This window comes from Podarcis erhardii, assembly GCF_964252035.2.
Source record: "Podarcis erhardii genome assembly, chromosome: Z".
In the NCBI taxonomy this organism is placed as follows: Eukaryota; Metazoa; Chordata; class Lepidosauria; order Squamata; family Lacertidae; genus Podarcis; species Podarcis erhardii.
Window position 1 is genome coordinate 5,606,953 of NC_138504.1, and position 23,487 is coordinate 5,630,439.

Genomic DNA, 23,487 nt, shown 5'->3' on the forward strand with positions numbered 1-23,487 from the left:
TTCATTAGGTGAGCAATTCCACTGATTGCTAGAGGGTAAATTCTAATGTGTTCCTGACCAAGGAACTTTGACCCCACCCAAAAGCCAAAGAAATCCTCAGGAAACCACAGGAGAACCCAGAAAAGTTTATCTCTGGTTTGTCTGATCACTCTCCCTCCCTCAGCCAACCAGCGAAAGGCAAACAAGGAAGTAAAAAATGCTCTCTGTTCTGATATCTGAATCAGCAGTGTGTATAGCAAATTTCAGGTACTGTGTTTGGATATGCGAATTTTCACATAGCGAATGTTCATAGAGCAGGACCTACATACACCTGTAACTTAGTTCAGCTGTTGTTGGAAGGACTGAAGTTCACCACAGCTCTGTGGCAGAGCAATTTACTTTGCATGCAGAACACTGCAGGTTACATCCCAGGGATCTCCAGTTAAAAGGGATCTAGTACTGTAGCTAATGATGGGAAGTCCCTTCTCTCTTCAGGACCCTGAGAAGCTGCTGGCAGCCAGAGTACTAACATGGGTAGCCAACATGCTGCACTCCAGATATTAGAAGACACCTGCTCCCATGATCTCTGACTAGTGTCCTTGCTGAGGCTGGTGCGCACTGGTGGGAGCTGGAGTCCTGGATGGTAACTTCATGAACTTCCCGTTGCATGGTCCAGAATTACCCAAGGAATGTTATAATTTTGCATATATGCTAAAGCCTGTGGCACCTACTCTCTCCACTTGCCAATGCTGCATATCTCTTTGCCTCCCCCTCCATGACCAAACCCCCTCCCTTGAATCTTTACCTCTGTTCCCTATTCCTCACAGCTTGCACCAAGCCCATTGCCCTAACACCCATCCCTGTCTCAAGCTCCACCCCCTTTTAAAGGGGGGAGGCATTTCACACTTTTACTTGCTAAACCACTGTGTGAAGGGCCTCCCCTCTCTGTTAAACCTTGCTGCAGGCATGCGTAGCCACTCTCCTGGGTGTACCTGCAGTTCCTCACACCACAGTTGACGTGGCATGTGAAATGCAGAGCATGATGACACCTGACATTTTTATGTATATAAGAAGATATTACACACACATTTACAACAGCATTAATGGGAGGAACATACTGTTCTGAAGATGACCCATTCGCTATGGCAATACTCCAAGGTGCCCCCAAATTCAGGTGTTAACTGCTTTTCATCAATGTATGTCAGCAAGTCACTGACCGAACTCAGCATTACAACCTGGGGGAAGAGAAAAGGGGGAAATAGACCTGTAGCTCAATATTCACAGGGTTAGATTCCTGATTCTGCAGGAGTCATTTCACTGCCAGCACATGTATTCATTTAATCAGCCTTGCAATTAGCCAACCCCAGCCCCAAAACAAAAAATTCCAGAGCCCAGGGTCACCCAATGAAGCTGAAAAGTTGAAAATTCAGGGCAGACCAAAGGAAGTACTTTGTCACACAGTGTGTGGTTAAATTGTGGAGCCTTCCCCAACAACACATGATGGCAATCTAGTCAACCTACTACTCAGAAGCCTTTAAACAGGGACTAGAGATGGGTGGATCTGTCCATTTTGGTTTCTCTTCATTTCTCATTTTTCTACTCTTAAGTTCAGCTCTCCGGATTTCCTCAGTAGTTTGCAACTTTTAAAAAGCAAAAGTATGTACACATTTGTATGCAATGGCGCCTTATGTACCTACCTTTGCAAAGCAATTTACCCTAATGTTACACGTATTGTATATTGCTTTCATGAACACAGGCATTTTTATGTGCATTTTGCCTCCGTAGATGCATTTTTGTACACAATACGTGGCTGGAAAACTACATTTCCAAATTTGGAGAACTGCAAAGTTCGAAGGGTGGCTATGTTTCAGTTTGCACCCTCCTCCTTCCTCCTTCCCAAAGCCGACTCCGGCTCAAGGTAGAATGCATGCATTGCAAGCCCAAGCCCAAGGTTCCTCTCCTTTAGAAGAGGCAGAGCCCAATGACAGAGCCATACAGATCAGGCAGGCAGGCAGGCTCGCCACACTCTCTTTGGGGAAGCAATCTGCAATATGGGACACAATTGTGCGGTAGAGAAAGAACGAACTGTTCAGAGCATTCTCACTCAGAAAAACTCTGAGCTCCAGATGTATCCCAACTTTAAAGCTATAATTCAGGGGTGCAGGAGCCTGCAGCCCTCCAGATATTGTTGAACTACAACTCCCATCCTCCATGATCATTGGGCAGGCTTCCAGGGGCTGATGCGAGTTGGGAGCCCCACCCCTTCGCCAGATAAATGCCTGCCAGAGCTTTTAAATATGAATGAATTTAACACTTCACCTCCATTTTTAGCATCATCTTCTAAAGCCCATAAAATGCTCAAGGCTGGTGTTTTGTACCTGTGTGTGTGATTGTCATTTGTATTCACTTTCATTTTAAACAAATGCATTGCAGCTGAACCACAACAGGGAATGAAAATTCCCTGCAGGTAAAGCTGCAGAGTACAAAAGTCAGGGGTGATGCTGTGGCAGCAGGTGTGATACCGGCAGTTTGAGCAGGAAGTCCTCTTGGCTAAACCGAAATCCAATGTCGGTGAAAGTGCGCTGGAAGAATCCTGTGGGGCGCAGGACCATCACTAGGTGCAAGTTGCCGGGAAATGAGGCCTGTGGGGGGAGAAACCAGAGACTCAGTATTACACACAGAGAGTTCTCCATTATTGAAAGGAAAGTCAGTTTAGAAAATCAGCAATGACGTTAACCTCCATGGCTGCAAACTTTGATACTGTTTTGTGTTTGTGCTTATTAAGGAGTCCAAGGTGGTTCTCCTGCTCCCCATTCCATCCTCACAACAAGCCTATGAGGTAGGTTAGGCTGAGGTGACTGGCCCAAGGTCACACAATGAGCTTCATTGGCTGAGTGGGGATTTGAACCCTAGGTCTTCCAAGTCATAGTCCAGCACTCTAGCCATTACACTACACCCTGCCTTTCCATACCAGGAGGTGTTTCTGGAGGGAGCATGGAAAGTGAGCGAACGACACAAAACCATATTCAAAAATTATTTTTGAAGGGAGTAGAAAGGATGCTCCCATCCTTTCTTGTGAGGGGCCATTGAGCAAGAGCAGTGGCTTAGGAGCAGAGCATCTGCTTTGCATGGAGAATGTCCCAGGTGAAATCCCTGGCATCTCTAGGTAGGGCAGGGCAGGTCCCCTGCCTGAAACTCTTGATAGCCACTTACAGTCAGCAGACACAATACTGACCTGAATGAACCAATGGTTTCAACTCAGTTTAAGGCAGTTTCCTGTGCTCTTTATTCAGAACCATGAGGAATAGAATACTACTTTGTTGTTGTTAGAAGTGCCATATCTCGGTGGGACATCTGCTTTGCATGCAGAAGGTCCCAGGTTTAACCCCTGGAACACACCACTGTTGTCAAACAGAGGCTGAGCAAGTTCAGCCAGAAGAACTGGGATGTTTTCCGCTACTGCTGCCTTCTCCCAGCATCTGCAGCCTCAGGCAGCAGTCTTGTTCTGCCTAATGATAGAGCCAGCCCTACTGATCCCAAGTCATTTAAGTTTTTGGAACAGATAAGAACCAGCAAGTTGAATTATCCCCTGTAAGCTAACCAGCAGTAGCCAGCACAGTTGGTATGAGAGTACTTCCATGTAGGAATGAGACTGGCAGCCATTAAAACTATTCACCACAGGAATTTCCCTTCTCCAGACATTTGCGAGGGATTGAGACATTTGCAGCAGTGTGATACTCTTCCACGTGTCTTGCTGATGCTAGTTGCTCTCAGGGAAAACCCTAGGAGAAGACACAGGCTGGTGTTTGCAGCAGACTCTACGTGCATCCCATAGCCACCTAGTTCCAGTCTTATTCCGCCCAATATGGAATAATCAATAGCCCCTTGAAATAGACACATGCCAAATTTTTTGGCACCTGATCCTTGCAGTGTTAACAATGCCCTTCACCAGCCATTTTTTAAACCACTTTCAGGTATGAGGAAAGAAATTTGATATCAGACATGGCCCTCAGCAGTCACAGCAGGAGAGAGAAAGAGAACAAACATCCTCAAATAGTCATGGAAGTTAGGGAACAGTTCTCCAAAGATTCGTTGCAAGAATATCAATCACATCCTGTAAATTGTTTTATAGGACTTGTTTATCCCACCCTTTCTTTCCAGGAGCCTGTGGTTATCTCTTATGAACACAGAAGGGGTCCATAAACTTGCCACCTGGAGGTATGTAATAACCAGGGTAAGCAATGTCACCAATAAATTATCCTGCCATATTGCTAACAAAATTATTACAGTAATGGATTCCTGGTGTCTGCAACTTAAAAAAATGCATACAGATTCAACCTGTACAATATTGCATTACACATACTGCACTGGAATATACTATTCCACGCAATGAGACGTGTGGCCCAAATGCAACATGTTCCCAAGAGCTATTTTTAAGATAAGCTTAAAATAATAAATGAATGCAAACTGATTGCCAAAACTCTGGCCTGAATGAAGCCAGCAGGAAGACTTCCAGGGACCAAGAACTGGCTCTTGAAACAAGGGCAAACTGCTCAGTAGCTTGCGATTGCATAGATCAAACCCAGCAGAAATCAAACCCAGCAAAGACTTTGTGCTTATTGAATGCAATGCCCACTGGTAATGCAATGTATGTGAGTATGGACCACAGGATAGTTTCCTCCAAATTCAATGAGCCCCCAAACATAATGCCACCACCACCCATTTCCACTGGAACTCATAAGCATATTTACTCAGGAAAAAAATCCCACTGAGTTCAATGGGACTTACTCCTAGGTAAGCTGTGTAGTGAAGGCTAGTCCATTAGGGCAAACAGGGCCCTGCCCCCACTAATCTCATTCTTCGGGATGCATACATGGGATCTGCAGCAAAATGTTGCAGCACAGAAGAGCTTCTGCTCAAGGTTCCAGGCAGCCCACAACTCACAAGAGTCTGGCAGCATTCCAGGTCCACTGAGCATGTTTCAGTTTGCATCAAGCTTATGGTCACCCCAACCGTCTTGTGAATTGAGTGGAGCTATTGATAATGGAACTGGCCCCATAGTCTGAACATAGGAAATAGACGGAATAGTAAATAGTTTGCTATTCTCATGCATGCAAAGATGGTTTGGTGCTTGCTGGACTTTGCACCTTCTCTTCTCTTTCCTTCGCCAGTATTACCGTAGTCTTCTGTGTATAAGACTCGAAATTAGGGGAATGGGGGAAGATTGCCCAGAGTTATTAAGCTTTTGGGGAGGATTGACCAGACTTGTTGAGCTTTTTTGTGGGGGGGGGGTGTTGGCTGAAGTTGTAGAGCTTTTGAGGGGGGGTTGCCGATAATCACTCACCCACATGACCACCACTGCCAATCGTAAGTTTATTATCTTGCAGCATCTGGAAAACTAAGAACTATCCAAACTCACAAGAGTCCACTCAGTGTGTTTCTGTGTGAGTCCCTGTTCTGGGCATGCCATGGAATAATGGGCTCAGGCTGAACCTCAGTGGCCAGAGTGACAGAATGCTAAATCACACTTGATGCAGAGAGGTGGGAAAGTATCACCCACCCACCGTTCCAGGGAGAACAGCAGCAGTGACTCACGCAGCAGGCTTTTCTGCAAGTGATTCCTTTCAGACTTAAAGACATGCAGTTTATCTGTTAGCAGTTGGCTTGCATCACTCTTTCCTGGCTCACCATTTCTAAATGAACAGCCCTAATGAGGCTTGGCCCTCGCTGAATTGTCAAAAAGAAATATAGCCCTTCCTTACAAGTACGTCCTCCTCATCATATTATATCCTTACTACCTTAAATCTGCTCCTGAACACCTAGAGCGAGAGAGGGGGCGGAATGGTGAGCTCCTTCTTTTTAAAAAACTTTTTTCCTAACCTTACATAAGCAAATCTGTTTCATTCAGATCCCCCCCCCCATGCCATCCCCCACAATGGCTCTTCTGGGGACTTTTTTAATGCAATCCTGCCTTTTTCTACAGCCTTTGACTATGAGGAGGGTTTGAGCTCAAGCACAGCTAACCTCCAGCAATGAGAATGACAAGCGCAGCATTTGTACAAACTTGATCGTTCAGTGTGGCAACGCCTACAACTTTGGAACTCGCTGCCTATTGAGATCAAGCAGGAGCCTTCATTGTATTCTCTTCAGAGCCTGCTAAAAACATTCCTGTTTAGACAAGCCTACCCAGATGCTGCAAAAGTTCAGGTGATTTTAATCTGTTTTAGTAATTTAACTTTTATATGTTTTAAAGTAAGGTTGCAATTTTTTCTTGATTTTACTGTTTTATCTTTTGTAAACCATTTTGAGGCTTTTTTCCTTTTTAGAATATATATATATATATATATATATATATATATATATATATGTCCCCCCCAATATAAATTTTATGAAATCAATAAATAAGTACATTTAGCTATCCCTCACCCATCCCTTTCAGATAATACATATGTGAAATCTTCAACCATGATCTAAAGAACTACCACCTCCCAGATGGGGGGGGGGGAATTACCAAGGTGGGGGGGCTCTGCTCTGGAATCCCCTCCCCCCAAAAAGAGGATCTGGTAAAATGGAAAAGAGGCTGATTCTAACATTGATGGAGACACATTTGGCAATGCAGATAAAGTTGGCTGCTTCTAAATCCCTTTTTAAACCAACGGGAGAAAGTTATGCACCTGGTCAGCTTTTGTCCTCTTGCATTTTAAACTGGAATAAAAACACTTTAATATTAACACAAACCTACTTTTTTATTTTTAAAAGTAGTCCCAAACAAAATGTTGGCTCTTAAACCAATTCTGTTTGCAGCATTCTCAGAGACCAGCCAGCAAAATTATTTTATCGGCAGGCTTCCTGTGGAACTGAACCTACAAACAGCCTTACTGAAAGGGACAATGCAAAAGGTCTACCTGTTCCCCACAGTGGCCAACCAGATGCCTCTGAGAAGCCCACAAGCAGGGCATGGAGGTAACAACCCACCCTTGCTTTTTGTCCCCAGAGCCTGGTACTCAAAGGTATACTGCATCTGAGCATGGGGGCTCTATTTAGCCTGAGATAACCAACATAGAGAATTCAGGAACACAAGAAGGGACCTTAAAAATGTGGGGATAAGTCAAATCCATGGGTGAAGAAGAGATCTACCAATGGTATTAACTAATTTACTTGTGAGATATGCCCACTTCGACCTGCAGAACTGGCACCACTGAAGGGGTCACATAATTCTCATTCCACAGTGACAAGAAACTAATCACTTTGTGGGCAGCACCTAAACTTTGGAACTCCCTGCCTATTGACATAAGCAGGTGCCTTCACTGCACTCCTTGCAGCACCTGCTTAAAACACCTGGTAAATCTACCCAGACATGAAAAAACTTACATGCATTTCAATCTCTTTTTAGTTTTAGTTTAGTTTAGTTTAATTATTTGTTTCCAACTGGGGGTTTCTAACTAATAATTTTAATATTTCTGGTATACTGCTTAGAGGTTTTATTTCAGTCAAGCAGTATATAAATTTAATTACATTAAAAGAACCTGTGGCAGCTAAATAGAAACTCCTTGTTCAGCAGCAGTCTACCTGATAACAGGGGCACCAACAAGAGAAGCCTATTGCCAAAGCCATCTGTTTGGCAATGTCTGGAGGTCAGTATGTTGGACTACAAGCAAGACTAGCTAGCAAGTCCAGTGGTCAGGGATGATGGGGATTGTAGTCCGAAAACAGTTGGAGACCTGAGCTTGGGAAACACTGGACTAGATGCTGGGTCTTTGGTGCAATCCAGAAGGGCTCTTCCTGCATTTTTACAAGACTGGAGAGGACAGGAAGAAATATTGGTGTCTTGTGGTCATTGTAGGGCAGAAGGCAAGGAGCCCAGCAGCAAGTCTGCGTTCAGACTCAGGGATTATTGCATTAGTTTTCCTTCTGCTCCATTTCCCAATATTCCTTTTACACCACACTATCTGTTGCATTGTGACTTTTTGACTGATATATTGCCATGTACCATGCTATACTTCATGCACATCAGTGTGCGTGGTGTGATGCAACAGCAGATATCACCAGATATGTTGCCACCACCCAGTATGCACATGAGTGCTTCTGTCCTCCCCCCTTGAAAATGGCAAGGAAGAACTCTGCACTGGAACACCAGCCCAAACTTCATCACATGGCATGACCTATGAAAACAGTGGGAAAACTGTGGTGCAAAAATTCCCACGATTTTCCAGGTTAATGTGGTTGAAAAGAGATTTTTTCCCTGGAAGCAATTAGCATGGAAACAAGCACTAAACACCTGCTACATTTTCAGAAGTGGCTGTTATATCACATGGAAAATCTCCTAGAATGCAGTAATTATCAGGTAAGAAAATGTCAGGGAAATGGAACAAAGGGGCTGTCTAAAAACAGCCTGTGAAGGCAGAGCCAATGACAGACAGGGACAACTCATTCTAGTTTAGTCCCCATCCTCTTCCCTGCTGAGTTCTGCAAGGGCAACACTGAAGCTAAACAGGCGGAAGCTGAATAGCAGTTTTAAGCAGAGGTGTGCCTAGGGGCTAAACAAGGGCACAGGCCTGGGGGTGCAACAATTGTGCCTCTCCACTCTGGAGTGGCTAGGAGCTCACCCATCCACTGCAGGCCATTCCTCCGCTGCTTTGGGCAGCCAGGTGAGGTGCCTCTTCAAGTGCAAGGGAGCCTAGGTATGCCTCTGGTTGTAAGAAAGAGACCAGGTAGTTTGGGGCTGGCTCAGGGCAGGTTGAGGTTGGTGGGCAGTGCCTCCTTTGCAAGTTCTACTGTGCAGAACAGGGAACTCTGGCTTCCAATTCAGACTAGAACCGAGCAGGGGTGGAGGCCTTGCAGTCCTCCATGGGCAAGTTGAACTACAACTCCCATTAGTCTCGGATAGCACAGGCAGGGGTGGTGGGAGTAGAAACAACATCCAGCAACATTTGGAGTGCCACAGGTTCCCAGCCTCTAGCTTAGAGCACCCCTGCAGGAAGGAGAAAACGGAGTCAGCCTGGCATCACATCAACCTTACATAACAAATTGTCCCCTGTAGCCTATGGCAGACTCTGATTTTCCTTCCTAAAAAGCAGTAGGAGTCAGCCAATCCCATTGAGATTGACCAGAAGCACAACCTGCAAACTCTTCCAGGTGGGTAGCTTTTCTTGGAGCAAAACCAAACAAGAGCCTTCTGGCTCCTTAAAAGACTTAACAGAATTAATTGGGGTGTAAGATTTTGTGGGGTCAAGCCCACTTCGTCAGTTGCATCTTCACCCATCTGGAAAAGTCGGTTTGGATTCCACGAAAACGCATGCCTTAATAAATCCTGTGAAGTCTTTTAAGGTGCCAAACTGAAAAGCTGAAGCAGTTTAAAGTGGAAATTGATTGATGACTCAAGAAGTCGTGGCTTGTCCCCCCTTTGGACAGGGCTGAGAAAAGGGTGACTCTCCAGACATTGCTGGGATTCTAGCTCCCAATCATCCCTGACCATTGACTGCACTAGGGCGAAGCTGACGGGAGTTGGAGTCTAACAACATATGGGAGGCCACAGGCTTCGCAGCCATGGCTCAAAGTCCTGGCCATTGCAGAAGTTAACTTTTCCACATGTGCAAAAACCAGAGCCTAACAGAGCTAAAGAAATCAAGGTGCCAAGGCTATCCCACAACATTCTAGAAGGCTGGGTACGGTTGTGCAGCAAGGACATCTTCAAATCCCCCAATTCAAGATGGGGGTGGGGGCTTGCGAAACCTCTATTCTCATCCCAAGTATTCCCCCACTCCACTTGGCACACTACACATAACCAAAGCTCTCCCTATACTTGCTGAATGTTGATTTAGTTTGCAAGGGTCAGTAGAATCATAGAATCATAGAGTTGGAAGAGACCACAAGGGCCATCGAGTCCAACCCCCTGCCAAGCAGGAAACACCATCAGAGCACTCCTGACATATGGTTGTCAAGCCTCTGCTTAAAGACCTCCAAAGAAGGAGACTCCACCACACTCCTTGGCAGCAAATTCCACTGTCAAACAGCTCTTACTGTCAGGAAGTTCTTCCTAATGTTTAGGTGGAATCTTCTTTCTTGTAGTTTGGAACCATTGCTCCGTGTCCGCTTCCCTGGAGCAGCAGAAAACAACCTTTCTCCCTCCTCTATGTGACATCCTTTTATATATTTGAACATGGCTATCATATCACCCCTTAACCTCCTCTTCTCCAGGCTAAACATGCCCAGCTCCCTTAGCCGTTCCTCATAAGGCATCGTTTCCAGGCCTTTGACCATTTTGGTTGCAGACCCTTCAAATGGCAGCGGCGTCCTGTGCAATGGCAAAAATTGGCGCCTCCCTCCCGCTTCTCGCCTTCCATTCTAGTTGTGGCACCTCCTGCAGTGCCCCCAAGGCTCTTCACCCAGTTTGACTGAACTGGTTGCACTCCCCTAAATCCACCTCTGCAAGAGTCTTGTCTGGCACTGGCTAATCTAAAGCAGGGACATGTCGATAAACTGACCATCATAGTTCTCTCTCTCTCTCTCTCTCTAAAGTACAAATGAGCCCCAAAACACATATTGTAGAAGTTTTTCACTTATATGATGGAATTGACTGAATTTGCAGAATAGATGAGCAATATTTGCTGTACAGATAGGCAGTATTGTTTCATTTTTGGAGGTGGGGGGAAGGGGAATTGAAAGAGTACACTATGCTAGCACTTTGCATCCATGCACAAACACATTTGCATGCATGTGTGGTAGAACTGGCCAGCATAAGTTTTAGAGAGCCAGAAGAAAATGAATCTGTACAGGCTAACAGAAGAGTTCAAAGGAGTTCCCCCCTCCCTCTGCAAAAATGCTAAAAATTAGGAACAATTGTTTTATTAAGTGCAGGTAAAAGATCAGGGCTGTCCCTGACAGAAGGGAAAGTGTTCAAGGCTAGCATTCTAGGAATAGCTAATTTCAAAAAGCATGGCCTATTTCTTTACAGGCCCTACAGGAGGCTCCACAAAGAACGAAATATTTCTGCCTTATTTCCTCTTTCTGCCTGCAAAGACCAAGGAATATATATATATGTATGATGCATTTGTATGATGCAATAAAGGGGTTCTGAAGTCCCCCACATCTCTCAGACAGAGACACCCAGACTTAGGAGCTCTGTTTAAAAGTGGTGCCAACCTTGCTTCATCAGTGTGGACAGGTGTTTTGGACAATTACGGAAAACACAGTAAATACTGCCCAAACATCATCCTTTCCCTCGCCCCCCCCCCTTTCATTTTCCAAGCGCTGTGTTCAGCAGTTTGTCCTAGAATGCTGCACTGCTAGCTAGGCTGGATGCTAGTGCTGCATCAAGGCTGCATCTGAACTTAGAAATCTGCTTTGCAAAAAAAAAAAAAGGAGAAAGACTGCAGGCAGATAGAGTCCTTACCGCATTCCTTCTTCCCCTCATCTTGCCTCCTGGGGGATTCGCCTCGGCCATCTCCCTTGCAAGACAGGAACTGGCTACCTTGCCCAAATGTCAATGCGGCATCAGTGAAATAAGACCCGTGGATCTCGTGAGGTGTTTAAAAATCGCCGGGGGTAGCCGGCCGCCTGCACTGCTGCTTCTCTTCGTGCCAAGGCATCACTGCACAGAACACACAGAGCAGCCTCCTCACTCATGTCAGTTGCACGGGTGGCGTTGATAATCTATTCATTCCCAAACGCAAAACTGACTGGCAGATGACCTGGTCCTCTCCTCTGGCTAAAGCAGAGCAGGCAAGGGTGCCAAAACTATGAATGGCTGTTGGCTGTGCTAGCCGGCAAGAAGGGGGGGGGAGTGCGAGGAGAGACTCAGTGGCCAAGAACAGCTATAGATTTTTAAGGTGGAATGCGGAAGTTTGAAGACCTATATATTGTCATTTATAGCTCACAGCAGCAACACACTCCGGAGCAGTGTTAAGACTCTAACGAGCATCCTTTCTGGTGTTTCCCACCCTCCCTCAAAGATTTCCCGCAGATGAGAAATGAATAATGCTTTGATGGCTGATAGCTCCTGGACAACTAATACAGAGACAGAGAGGGAGAGGAATAGGGACAGAGGGACCATTTGGTAACTTTGATATGGTCTCCATTTTTGCTGCTGGCTGCCACAGATGTGCCCTGGTGAAGAGAGCAGATCACATGCCCCCGAGGTGTTTTAGGCTAGTAGCCAGGATGGCTATGCTATCCTTCTACTGCCAGATGTGCCATGCCTATGGATCCCAGGTTCTGGGAATCACAAGTAGGGGAGGAGTGCTGCTGTGCTCAGATTCTGCTTGCAGGCTTCTTATAAGGAGTATCCGGGTGGCCACTGTGAGAACAGGATGCTGGACAAGATTCTCCTTTGGCCTGATGCAGCAGAACTCTTCAAAAGTTCTATCAATACCTGCAACTTATATTTTATTAAGGGGACGCGGGTGGCGCTGTGAGTAAAACCACAGAGCCTAGGACTTGCCGATCAGAAGGTCGGCGGTTCGAATCCACGCGACAGGGTGAGCTCCCCTTGCTCAGTCCCAGCTCCTGCCAAGCTAGCAGTTCGAAAGCACATCAAAGTGCAAGTAGATAAATAGGTAGCGCTCTGGCAGGAAGGTAAACGGTGTTTCCATGCGCTGCTCTGGTTCGCCAGAAGCGGCTTAGTCACGCTGGCCAAATGACCTGGAAGCTGTACACCAGCTCCCTCGGCCAATAATGCGAGATGAGCACCGCAACCCCAGAGTTGGTCACGACTGGACCTAATGGTCAGGGGCCCCTTTACCTTTACCTATGTTCTATCAATAGCTACAGTGTGTTAGTTTAAACTATGGAACTTGATGCCACAAGATGCAGGGAAGGGCAGCAACCTAGACACCTTTAAAGGGGGGGCAGTCAAAATAATGGAGAAAAAGGCTATCAATGGCCACATTGGCTATGTTATACAATCCATTGTCAGATGCTGCTGTTGTTGGCATCCATCCATCTTGAGATGGTTGTGGCTGCAGAGATGGGTGACCTCTCCAGGGCACAAGACTGGGCAGTGCGTATGGAGGTCCTGGGCTGCCCAGACAACAAGACTCCCCTCTCAGCCTTGCTGATGTGGTCCAAAGGAAAGCAGAGCAATACATTTGGCACCAGCTTGGCTGCAGGAGTTGCCAGAAAGAGGTATACAAGGCGCCATCCAACCGTCTTAGGGACTGCACTATGGATTTGCATAGGGTTTACTCCTGAGCCTTTTCTTCTCCCAAAGATATCATGCAAGGCAGCGTCATGGACTGGCTGGATGCAGAGGGGTGGTGGGAGGCACCAGCTGGGGAATCCCTAAGGGAAGAAGGCTCAGAGGGATTGGCAGTGGGATGGTGATGAGTAGTCAGAAGGAAAAGAGGGAGCAGATTGTGAAGAGGTGTCACAAGCTGAAGAGATAACAGGGTTTAGTGAGCAGGAAGAGTCTGTGGCAGACAGCAGCCCATAATCATAATCAGAAGCAGAAGCAGAGGCAAGGTGTCTCCCCATCCTGCAGTGACCAGCTCCCCTCTCTTCTGGTTTTCCAGAATCCAAAGAGGTGTGAAGAGGGCGGATCAAAGAAAGGTAAGACGAAGGAGTCTCAGATTGCTTGGGAAGGAAACAGGAGAGGAGAACTGTGGGAAAGCAGGGACCTTCAGTCCTTGCAACTGCCTCATTGGGGTAAGAACTACTGGGATGAGTTGCTTTGCTCACTAGGTCTGGCCTCCTGGGCTCTTTGGTTTATTTTCATTTTTCATTTCACTTTTAGTTTGTAATACCGCCTTTCTATATTACTATGCACGTGGCAGTTTACAAGCTGAAGAAACAATAAAATAGACAGCAAAGATCACATACATAATAACAATCTGATCCAATAAAAGAAAGCCACAATAATTTTAAAATAAACAACTTATATCAAATAAAGCAATTTTCAATAATCCATTAGAATATAATAGTAAACAGTAAAATTAAATATCCACAAATAATAACACTTATCAGTTACAATAAAGAATTACTAGATGATAATAAAAACCACAGCAAATCACAATGCATAAAATACCTCAAAACATGCAAAACCATGTAAAAGAATCAAACTGAGAAACAAGCTCATACAACTTATAAAATGGTGTGTGTTTTTTAATTTCCCCGAACTTCTCTTATTTGAATAAAGAGTTAACTTCACTTGCTACTGTGTGAGTTATTGCTGACTTACTCGTGACACCCGCCCTGACAGGCAGCGGGTATGGAATTTTCCTTGAGGTTTACTTCCAAAGCCTTTCTAAAAAGGTGAGTCTTGTCATCTGGGCAGCCCAGGACCCCCCAAACACACTGCTCAGTTCTCATTTCCCAGAAATGATCCAGGAGGATACTATGGCCAATGGTATCAAGTGCTGAAGAGAGATCAAGGTCACACTCCCCCTGCCCTATTTTCTGCAAAGGTTATACTGGCAAAACCTATTGGTGTTTCTCAACTTTCCGACTAGTTGCAGGAAACCTTAGCCAGACCTAGCAGAGTATACGCAGTCCACGGAAGCAATTGGCAACTTGGCTGCAGACAGGACGGACGAAGCAGGAACCAGGAACCAAACACCTAGGCCTTCTCCCCCAATGATGGTCAGCCCCCCAGCTCCCCTTTCCCTGCCCAACACCTCTGGAATTGGGGAACCAGTCCTCAGAACTGTCCCCAGGTCATACCCTCTTTAGCATCCTCCTCCAATGATTTTGCCTGGCTGAAATGTGTAACAGAACTGTGGTAACGCTACTTCTTTACCTGGATGGAGGGTGTCTTGAGAAGTGTGTGTGAGAGAGTAACAGCGTGTTTCTTTGTGTGTGCACAAACCTCTGGCTTCTGCCTGGCCGAAATGCAACCTGCTCTCCTGGTAAGAGTCACAGCCATTGGTCCACCCACTTCTGCCTCTAGCCCTGCCCATTTCTGGCTCCTCCCACCACTGGCGTTTGTCCCCTGGAAGGTTACCCACAAAGGAATTATGGTCCTTGGGCAGATAATGACACTCCCCTTGTGCCCACCCCACCACAGAAGAACTTACTGCTATTCTTTGCAGAGTCATTTTGACCGACGTCCATGTATCCAACCTTCTGTCCAGGATTAGGATAAATTTGGTGTCCAATTCACGTTGGCTGGAACATAAGAAAATTAAATAAAGAAGCAGCAGGGAACAGAGCTGTGCTGTTCACATCCTCACCAAAAGTTCACAACTGGACTTCCTTAGATCCAGGACCTTCCTACGGTCTTTTTTTTAAAAAAATTGCTTTCAATACACAAACATCCATTCCTACTGTGGGTTAAAAGCTCACCCTTGAAAAGTCACACTGGCAGGGCATGTCAGCTGAAGGTTTCTATAGTCATGCACCACCCAGGTCCACCAGGAATATGGATGGGCAAATCTGACAAACCGAGTGTCTCATTTTTCCAGTTCTTAAGTTCAGTTCTCCACATATCCAAATCAGGTTACAAATGTTGTTCTTTTTAAAATCCTGGACCCTACAATTGGCTAGGGAGGCCTTTTTGCAGTGCTGCCACTGACGGCTGCCCCACTGGTGCAGAACCGTGACACAGCCTTTACAGGAGTGGCCCCCTGGTTGTGGAATGCCTTCACTAGTGAAGTGCACCTGTCTTCATCATGATTAACTTTCAGGAGGAATTTGAAAGCATTCCTGTTCACCTAGGAGGCTGAAGAATCCTATCCCTTGCAACCCAAAGATCATTGGATGGAACAGTGTTTTTAACTGCTAATATGGTTTAAAATGAAACAGCTTTTAGATGCTCGTAACTGTAATTGTTCTTAGATTGCTTTTAATTACATTATAATGCTTTTGTTTTTACATCTGTCTGCTGCCCAAGGCTCTTTTGACAGAAAGGGCAGGATATAAGTTTAGTATTAAAAAAAAATCAACATATAATTACAAAATTCGGCACATTTTGATTTGATTTTTTAAAAAGGGGGGGTGGCTGTGCCTTGGTTCACATACTGTTTCAGAAAGTGCAAATTGGGCAAATTTGCCTTTAAATACAAACTGAACTGAATTTCTTCCCCACCCCTAAGCCCAAGAGAGGGGACTGACATGAGCCTCAGTGTGGTGTAATGGTTAGAGTGCTGGATTATGACCCGGGAGACCCGGGTTCAAATCCTCTCTCGGCCATGAGCCTCACTGGGCGACCTTGGCCCAGTCACCATCACTTAGCCTAACCTACCTCACAGGGTTGTTGTGGGGATTAAAGTAGAAGGAGAACCATGTATTGAGCTCCCGGGGGGGGGGGGAAGGTGGCAAATAATGCAGTAAATAATATTGCAGTAAATAATATTGCAGCAAATGCAGTAAATAATATTGCAGCTGACAATATTTAAAGAAGCAGAAAAAGCAAAAAAAAAACAACCTATGGGCACAAAGGAGAAACTGGTTTACCAGGGACAGGGACCAGAGAACTGAAACTGATAGTAGACGGGGATACTTGGAGTTTGTGCTACTTATCTGGAATAAGGTGGATTCTTCTTTCTCTGTTGCACAAGTCTTTGTTCTCCCGGCAAAACCACAGAACCGCATGCAAAAACCTAGTCGCACGTGCCCTAACCTTGCCTGACTCAATTACTAATTCATACTCTTCAGGACTATAATTTAGGGGAACCCGCTCTGAATCTACTCATCACACTGTTAATGAGAGGTTTGCATGGCAGAATACACTTGGCAAATAACACTGCCTGGAGATCAGGCTGCAAATTCCAACGCACGTTGGAAGATTTTGGTCCATTCCATACTTATTTTGTTTTCTAGGATCAAAGCCGCTGAAAGAGAAGGGTGGGGCAGGGCAGGAAAAAGAAAGGGCGGAGAAACAAAGGAGAGCACACACCCTAGCAATGGCTTACCAGAATCTGATGCTGCAAGACTTGCAGCAGGGTGAGATTCAGGACAGTTTGCATTTTAAAGAGAACCTACCAAATTCATACTAAACCTGTACTGAATTGAAACACATGCTTCTCTAAAGAACAACACACACAAAAATAATGTGGACAAGAATGCAAATATTAGGACAAAGCGTGCATAAATGGGAAAAAAACCACATACAAAAACGTTATTAAGAGGGAGAGTTGGATATTGAGGATAAACGTAAGAGTAAATCCCTTCCTTTCCAGTGGTATATAAATTTTATGGAACAGTAGATAAAATGCATACTTTTTGATGCATTCATCAGTACAAAACAATGCAATATCAATCTTTTTTACATAAAATATGCATTCTTAATTTTGTGCACACTTTTGGGCATCTCAGATACACTGCAAAATCCGGAAAAGGGTGCAGTCCAAGTGGGAGTTGCATTCCGATCAGCTAGCGAGTCTGGGAATGTCAGAGCAGGTTGGTCCATTGCGCAAAGCAGGCCAAAGCAATTCTTTCCCCATCCCTAGTCTCTATAGATTATTCCTGTATCAATCAGCACCCAGCCAGCTGAAAGGAAGTAAAAAAAAAAAACACAACCAGAGAAACAGGCCACTGTTATCCTGGTTAGGCAAATTTCTGCTTTGCAAATCTCTCACTGGTTGCTCCCATGATTTCATGGTGCTGCCACCCTTGCTGTCTAGGGTGTGGTGGGTGGTGGACTGCTATCTGCTAGGGCGTTCCCTCTCTAAGCAATACTGGGAACACCCCTAAAGTGCCTTAATAAGGTGGAGCAACTCTGCAATGACTTGTTCGCCAGTACAGGAAACTGGGTTGCACTTTCATCTTTGGAAACGGCAACCTTCAGTTCACACACGAGATTGGTGGCAACACACCTCTGGATGAAACTCCCCCCCCCCCAAAAAAAGCCTCAGGGGTTGGAGGAGACTGTATCTTGCAGGAATTCCAGGAAGTGGCTGGGCTCAGTGGGTGGGAAGGGATTATATATCTGAAGCTGCAGCAAAGAGACGAAGTGGGCAGAGAGTTCAGCCACTGTAACCAACAGTATGCTCTGCTCAACTTCCCTTCTGAAACTGGCCAGGATGTACTGCATTAACATTATTACTTTGTATTATTAGGTGGTGCTTCCCTTTGCGCGTGACCTGGAAGCTGCAGCTAGCACAGAACTCTGAGGAAATGATTGCTGACAGGAATGAGACCCTGTTAGTATGTGGCACTTCTGTTGTGCAGCACCTTAACTATTGCCTGTTTGCTCCCAGGCCAACCTCACTGTGGTGCATTGCTTAGAGCATGGGTAGGCAACCTAAGGCCCGGGGGCCGGATCTGGCCCAATCGCGGAGGGTCTAGGAATTAGTGCGTTTTTAGATGAATAGAATGTGTCCTTTTATTTAAAATGCATCTCTGGGTTATTTGTGGGGCATAGGAACTCGTTCATTTTCTTCCCCCCCCCCCAAAAAAAAATAGTCTGGCCCCCCACAAGGTCTGAGGGACAGTGGACCGGCCCATGACTGAAAAAGTTTGCTGACCCCTGGCTTAGAGTGTCATACTGCAAGAACAGGGTTCAAATCCCTGCTCGGCCATGAACCTCACTGGGTGACCTTGGGCCAGTCACTGCTTCTCAGCCAAACCTACCTCCCAGGGTTGTTGTGAGGGTTAAATGAGGAGGGGGGAGAACCATGCATGCCTCCTTGAGCTCCTTGGAGGAAAAGTGTGATATAAATGCAATAACTAAATACCTAAATAACAAAAATAAGATAATTAGTCTATAAAGCCCTAGCTTACGGCCAGGTTATTTGCAAGATCACCTTTCCCCTCATACAGTGGTACCTCGCGTTAAGAACTTAATTTGTTCCGGAGGTCCGTTCTTAACCTGAAACCGTTCTTAACCTGAAGCACCACTTTAGCTAATGGGGCCTCCTGCTGCCGCCGGGCTGCCGGAGCACGATTTCTGTTCTCATCCTGAAGCAAAGTTCTTAACCCGAGGTACTATTTCTAGGTTAGAAGAGTCTGTAACCTGAAGCGTATGTAACCCGAGGTACCACTGTATATGCCCCCTTGGCTGCTTTGATCTGTGGAACTGGTGCCACATGATACTTGTTCCACCATATGAAATTGATCCTATAGTGTGGAAGTACTCGCACTTCAGAACTCCCTGCTTAAAGGATAATTCTGCTAGCCAAGGGTGGGGGCAGGCAGAGATGCTGCTTAGCAACTGGACAGAGTGGCATGATGTTTTCTAACATGCCACATGCTCTGATTGGCTGTGCAGTTCTGGGAGTCTTCCTCGCTTCCCCACACCAGCTAATTTTGCTGAAGGTCTCCCTGCTATATACAAGGCATTGAAGTAAAATAGATAAAAACCTCTCTTCAAATTATGCACATTTTTGTCATTTATTTATCCTCAAATTGCATACTGTTTTGCTCATTTTCCTTGGTAAAGAGTTACAAGGATTTCTTCTGTCTCCACCTGCGTTATTTACATGACTTTGCTAACACTGTTTTGCTTCTCAAAAACGGATGTTTGTCTCGTTAAGGCAAGATCCCTTCCCCTGTTTGTTGCTCCCAGTGCACAATACTTGGGGGTGCAGTGCTTCTGAATCTAAGGTCCATTTAACTATTGTGCCAACCATGAGTTTGTCTAATATCCTTTTTTTGGCGCATCTAGGCATAGTTACCATCACTGTCGACTTGTGGGAGTCCTTTTTGACTGCCATTTTACTAAATTCCACATCAGTTTCAAAAACGTATAGTGCTTGAGTTAATAAATGGCACACCTAGACCAGGAGTTGCCAGCTTTTTCAAGTCAAGGGGTGCACTGAGATTTTTTAACAGTGGGATCAGCCTACCCTCTGAGAAACAGAAAGAGAGAAGGGTTGGGCACATGCACACACAGACTTCAATTTCTCAAGGGACCTAGATTCAGATCCAAAAGAATTCATCTGAGCCTTGAAAAGCACCAAGAGTTGAAAGAGGAAGTGGCAAAGAGTGCCACTCTTCCCCACTTCCTCCTTCAACTCTATGACCCTTTAAAGGGAGAGTAGGGGAAGTTAACCACCCTTGCCACCTCATGACCACGGGAGCAATGAGCGGAGGGGCATTCAGAGACTTAGCAGGTGCCATGGGGTTCTTGAATCAATGGGTGCCATGCATGTTCTCGATCCCTTGGCCAAGGCCCAATATTCATTCTCTGACTTCAGCAATGAACCTGCAGATACCATCAAACTCAGAGCAGTTAATGCTAGATTCATTTACTGACCACACAGAGGCAAATGGCACTTAAACTCTCCAACAAAGAGTGGTGCCATCAAGTTAGGATTTTTTGGGAAAACATCCAGGGCACCACTGAGGAGGAGGATCCCCAAGTGTGGTAAAATGCCAGACTGACCGCAAGTATTACTGTTTATTAATTTATATACCACTTAATGCCGCAATAAGCTTCTAAGCAGCTTACGAGGATAAAAAACCAATTACACAAACATTCAAATATAAACGTCAACCACTAAGATACAAAAGGAGTGGGTGGGGGAATCCCATTAATTTTAAAAAAAAAAGAAATAGAAAACATCTGCAATTAAAATATGTGCTAAAACAATCCCATTGAAGCAGGAGACTCAGGTCAAGTAAGGGAAGAAATACACATTGCCCTCTAGAGAGACATAAAGCCATTAAGTCCAAAAGTGAGCCTCCTGCCCGTAAAACAAAGTTCTGAGCACCGCACTACTGCATTGAATATACAACCCAACCTGCTGGGCAGGTATCAAGGTAGACTGATTTATTTTATTAGTAACTTGATCACAGTTAACGTTTTTTCTTTTCCTTTCCCCAGTCCTTCTTACTTCCTGGCAGCACAGTGTTGAAGGTTGACACAGGTGAATTAAACCAACAAGTGTTTAATTATTAGGTTCCAGAACAAACATCTGCAAATGAAACTAGTAAACATGATATGTATGCTGTTATTTGGACCTCCAGGATTGTGGCCCTTTCAAGAGGGGTTGGTACCCCCACAGCAGTGCAGGCAACCTTCAGGCAACCTGCCCAGGATTGATCTCAGCTCCTCTTCCTCCTCCTTGCTCTCAGAACAGTCACCCTGGCAACCTTCCAAATCCCCAGTCTCTGTTCACACCTCAGGGCAAGGGGGAAGGCCCTCTCTTGTATTGTTAAAAGGTAAAGGGACCCCTGACATTTAAGTCCAGTCGCAAACAACTCTGGGGTTGTGGCACTCATCTCGCTTTACTGGCTGAGGGAGCAGACGTTTGTCCGCTCCACAGACAGTTTTTCCAGGTCATGTGGCCAGCATGACGAAGCCGCTTCTGGCATAACGGAACAGCGACACCAGAGCAGCACACGGAAACGCCGTTTACCTACCCGCCGGTACCTATTTATCTACTTGCACTTTTGGGCGTGCTTTCGAACTACTAGGTTGGCAGGAGCAGGGACTGAGCAACAGGAGCTCACCCCGTCACGGGGATTCGAACTGCCAACCTTCAGATCGGCAAGCCCTAGGCTCTGTGGTTTAACCCACAGCACCACCCGCGCCCCACTGTTAATGTCCCTCAATTGCTCTCTATTGTTCCTTGAGGAACATAACTCAGCCACAGGAATTCTTCTGCATTCTCCCTTCATGTCCCAAATAATCAAAATTCTAGCATTTGGTAATTTATAGGGTTTAGGGGGTCCCCCACCCTTAAATCTATAACAATATCAAGCTGATGTAACAGCGCAGCACCCACTAGAGTGAAATATGGGTACCTTGGAATCCGAGTTAAGTAGCTCAAAACTTTTGTCACAACCTCTTCAGGCATTTGGTTGAAATTGGAATTTTCAGGAAATGTTATGATCCAGCCGTTGTCTTTCCCTCTTCCACCTAGTTTGGAAGAGAGGGGTGGGTGGGAATAAGCAGACATCCTAAACCAGCTGCTAAACCATTCAACACATGTGCCTGCTGGGGGAGGCAGGGTCAAAGACCCATTACTATTTCTGCAGCAGGTTCACTGTCTCCAGCATCTTAAAGCTGCCTAATCAGCATGCAAGGGGACCTTTTCACCACGAAGAAGGAGTCTTCTCACCCTGGGTGCTACTTGGAGCTTGTCTGGAATGAAAGAGATGAGTCAGCCCCTGAGGACTGGCTCCAAGGGCCCTTCTGGAGAAAGAACATGGGGAGAACGACCAGGAGGAGTTGTTCTGCATGCTCCAAAGCTAAGTGTTTAGGAACACTGAGAACGCAAGGGGCTTATGTGGCAGTGGGACTTCAAGGAAAACAAAGACACTGGAGCACTCCAAATCATTTGCCCGTGAAGGGGTCCAACTACACTACTATGTGACCATGAAACTAACCTAAATTTGAGCCCTTATTTATTATGCTAACTGCTGTGGACTTGCATTTCACTTCCATCTCAAACTACACTGTCCACCCCTGGTCCCAGCGGAGCCCTTGTTCAGTCTCAAACTGGTCCCAGCAATGTAGGGTGGGGTTTACTTTAATTTTGTCTATTTATATCACACTTTACAAAAATGTTTGGGAGACAAAGAAGAGTTTGCCATACGCACCAGAAAGAAATGCAAATTCTTTCTTCAAGTCCTCAGCAATGTCCTTTGCACGTGTTGGAAGAGATGACTCTGGCAAAAAAAGGAACATGAAATGCATGGCTTAATCACTGCGTAGCTTGAACCTGTCACATCTATATCCCACTTTCTCCAGGCTTCTCCTTCCTGCAGCTCTGCATCTCCATCACCCATCGACTCAAGTGCTTGCTCTTCCCTTTCTATAGCCTCCGTGTGGGAGAGTCATAGCTCATTGGCAGAGTACCTGCTTTGGATGCAGACGGTGCCAGGCTCAAACCCTAGCATCTCCAGATGGAAAAGGATATCATCCTCTCTGTGATATCTCCCCCATTCCAGCTGGCCATCCCAAGAACTCTGTAATTAAGGAAGCGTGTCTGAGTTTGCTTTTCTCCCTCCCAATCCATTTTCCTTTTGTGTTGTGTATTGTATTGGATTGTCAACCTGAAGGGAGGAACTATCTCATCACTGACATCTCTGAGTCACTCCAGAGTAGGTCCATCTACACAACCTCGAGTTCATACAACCTGTGAACAGAGCTATAATAATATAATGATACAGTGGTGCCCCGCAAGACGAACGCCTCGGAAGATGAAAAACTCGCTAGATGGAGTTTTTCGTTTTCTTAGCCGCTTCCAAAGACGCATCTCCCTATGGGCTTGCTTCGCAAAACGAAGCTTGCCCTGCAAGCTCCGGGGATAGTGGGGAAGCGCAGCGCGTCTTCCCCGCTGTCCCCGGACCTCTTTTGAAGCAAGGGGCAGCGGGGAGAAGATTGCTTCTCCCCGTTGCCTGCCCCGCAATCTCCGGGGACAGAGGGGAAGGCGCGCGCGCCTTCCCCTCTGTCCCCGGACCCCTTTTGAACCAAGGGGCGGCAACGGGGAGAAGCGATTCTCCCTGCTGCCCCTTCCCTTGCTTTAAACAGGTCCGGGGACAGAGGGGAAGGCGCACGGCGCTTCCCCTCTGTCCCCAGATGGTCTCCATAGGAAAGCATTGATTGATTTTCAATGCATTCCTATGGGAAACCGTGCTTCGCAAGACGAAAAACTCGCAAGAAGAAAAAACTTGTGGAACGAATTA

General features: G+C 45.8%; 1 protein-coding gene across 5 annotated transcripts in view; it reads right to left on the reverse strand.

Annotated features, from left to right (window-relative positions):
* The window catches only part of MCF2 (MCF.2 cell line derived transforming sequence), a 73,333-nt gene that overhangs the window by 38,721 nt on the left and 11,125 nt on the right, over nucleotides 1–23,487 (reverse strand). For 3 of the 5 annotated variants that reach the window (XM_081847913.1, XM_081847914.1, XM_081847912.1), the window contains exons 2-6: nucleotides 22,399–22,467; nucleotides 21,601–21,715; nucleotides 14,988–15,078; nucleotides 2,502–2,621; nucleotides 1,098–1,214 (exon numbers count right to left, since the gene is read on the reverse strand). In XM_081847913.1, coding sequence (XP_081704039.1) covers nucleotides 1,098–1,214; nucleotides 2,502–2,621; nucleotides 14,988–15,078; nucleotides 21,601–21,715; nucleotides 22,399–22,467 — 512 coding nt within the window. Of the gene's footprint in view, nucleotides 1–1,097; nucleotides 1,215–2,501; nucleotides 2,622–11,371; nucleotides 11,748–14,987; nucleotides 15,079–21,600; nucleotides 21,716–22,398; nucleotides 22,468–23,487 lie in introns of those variants that run through there. The other 2 variants (XM_081847916.1, XM_081847915.1) reach the window with 2 other exon arrangements.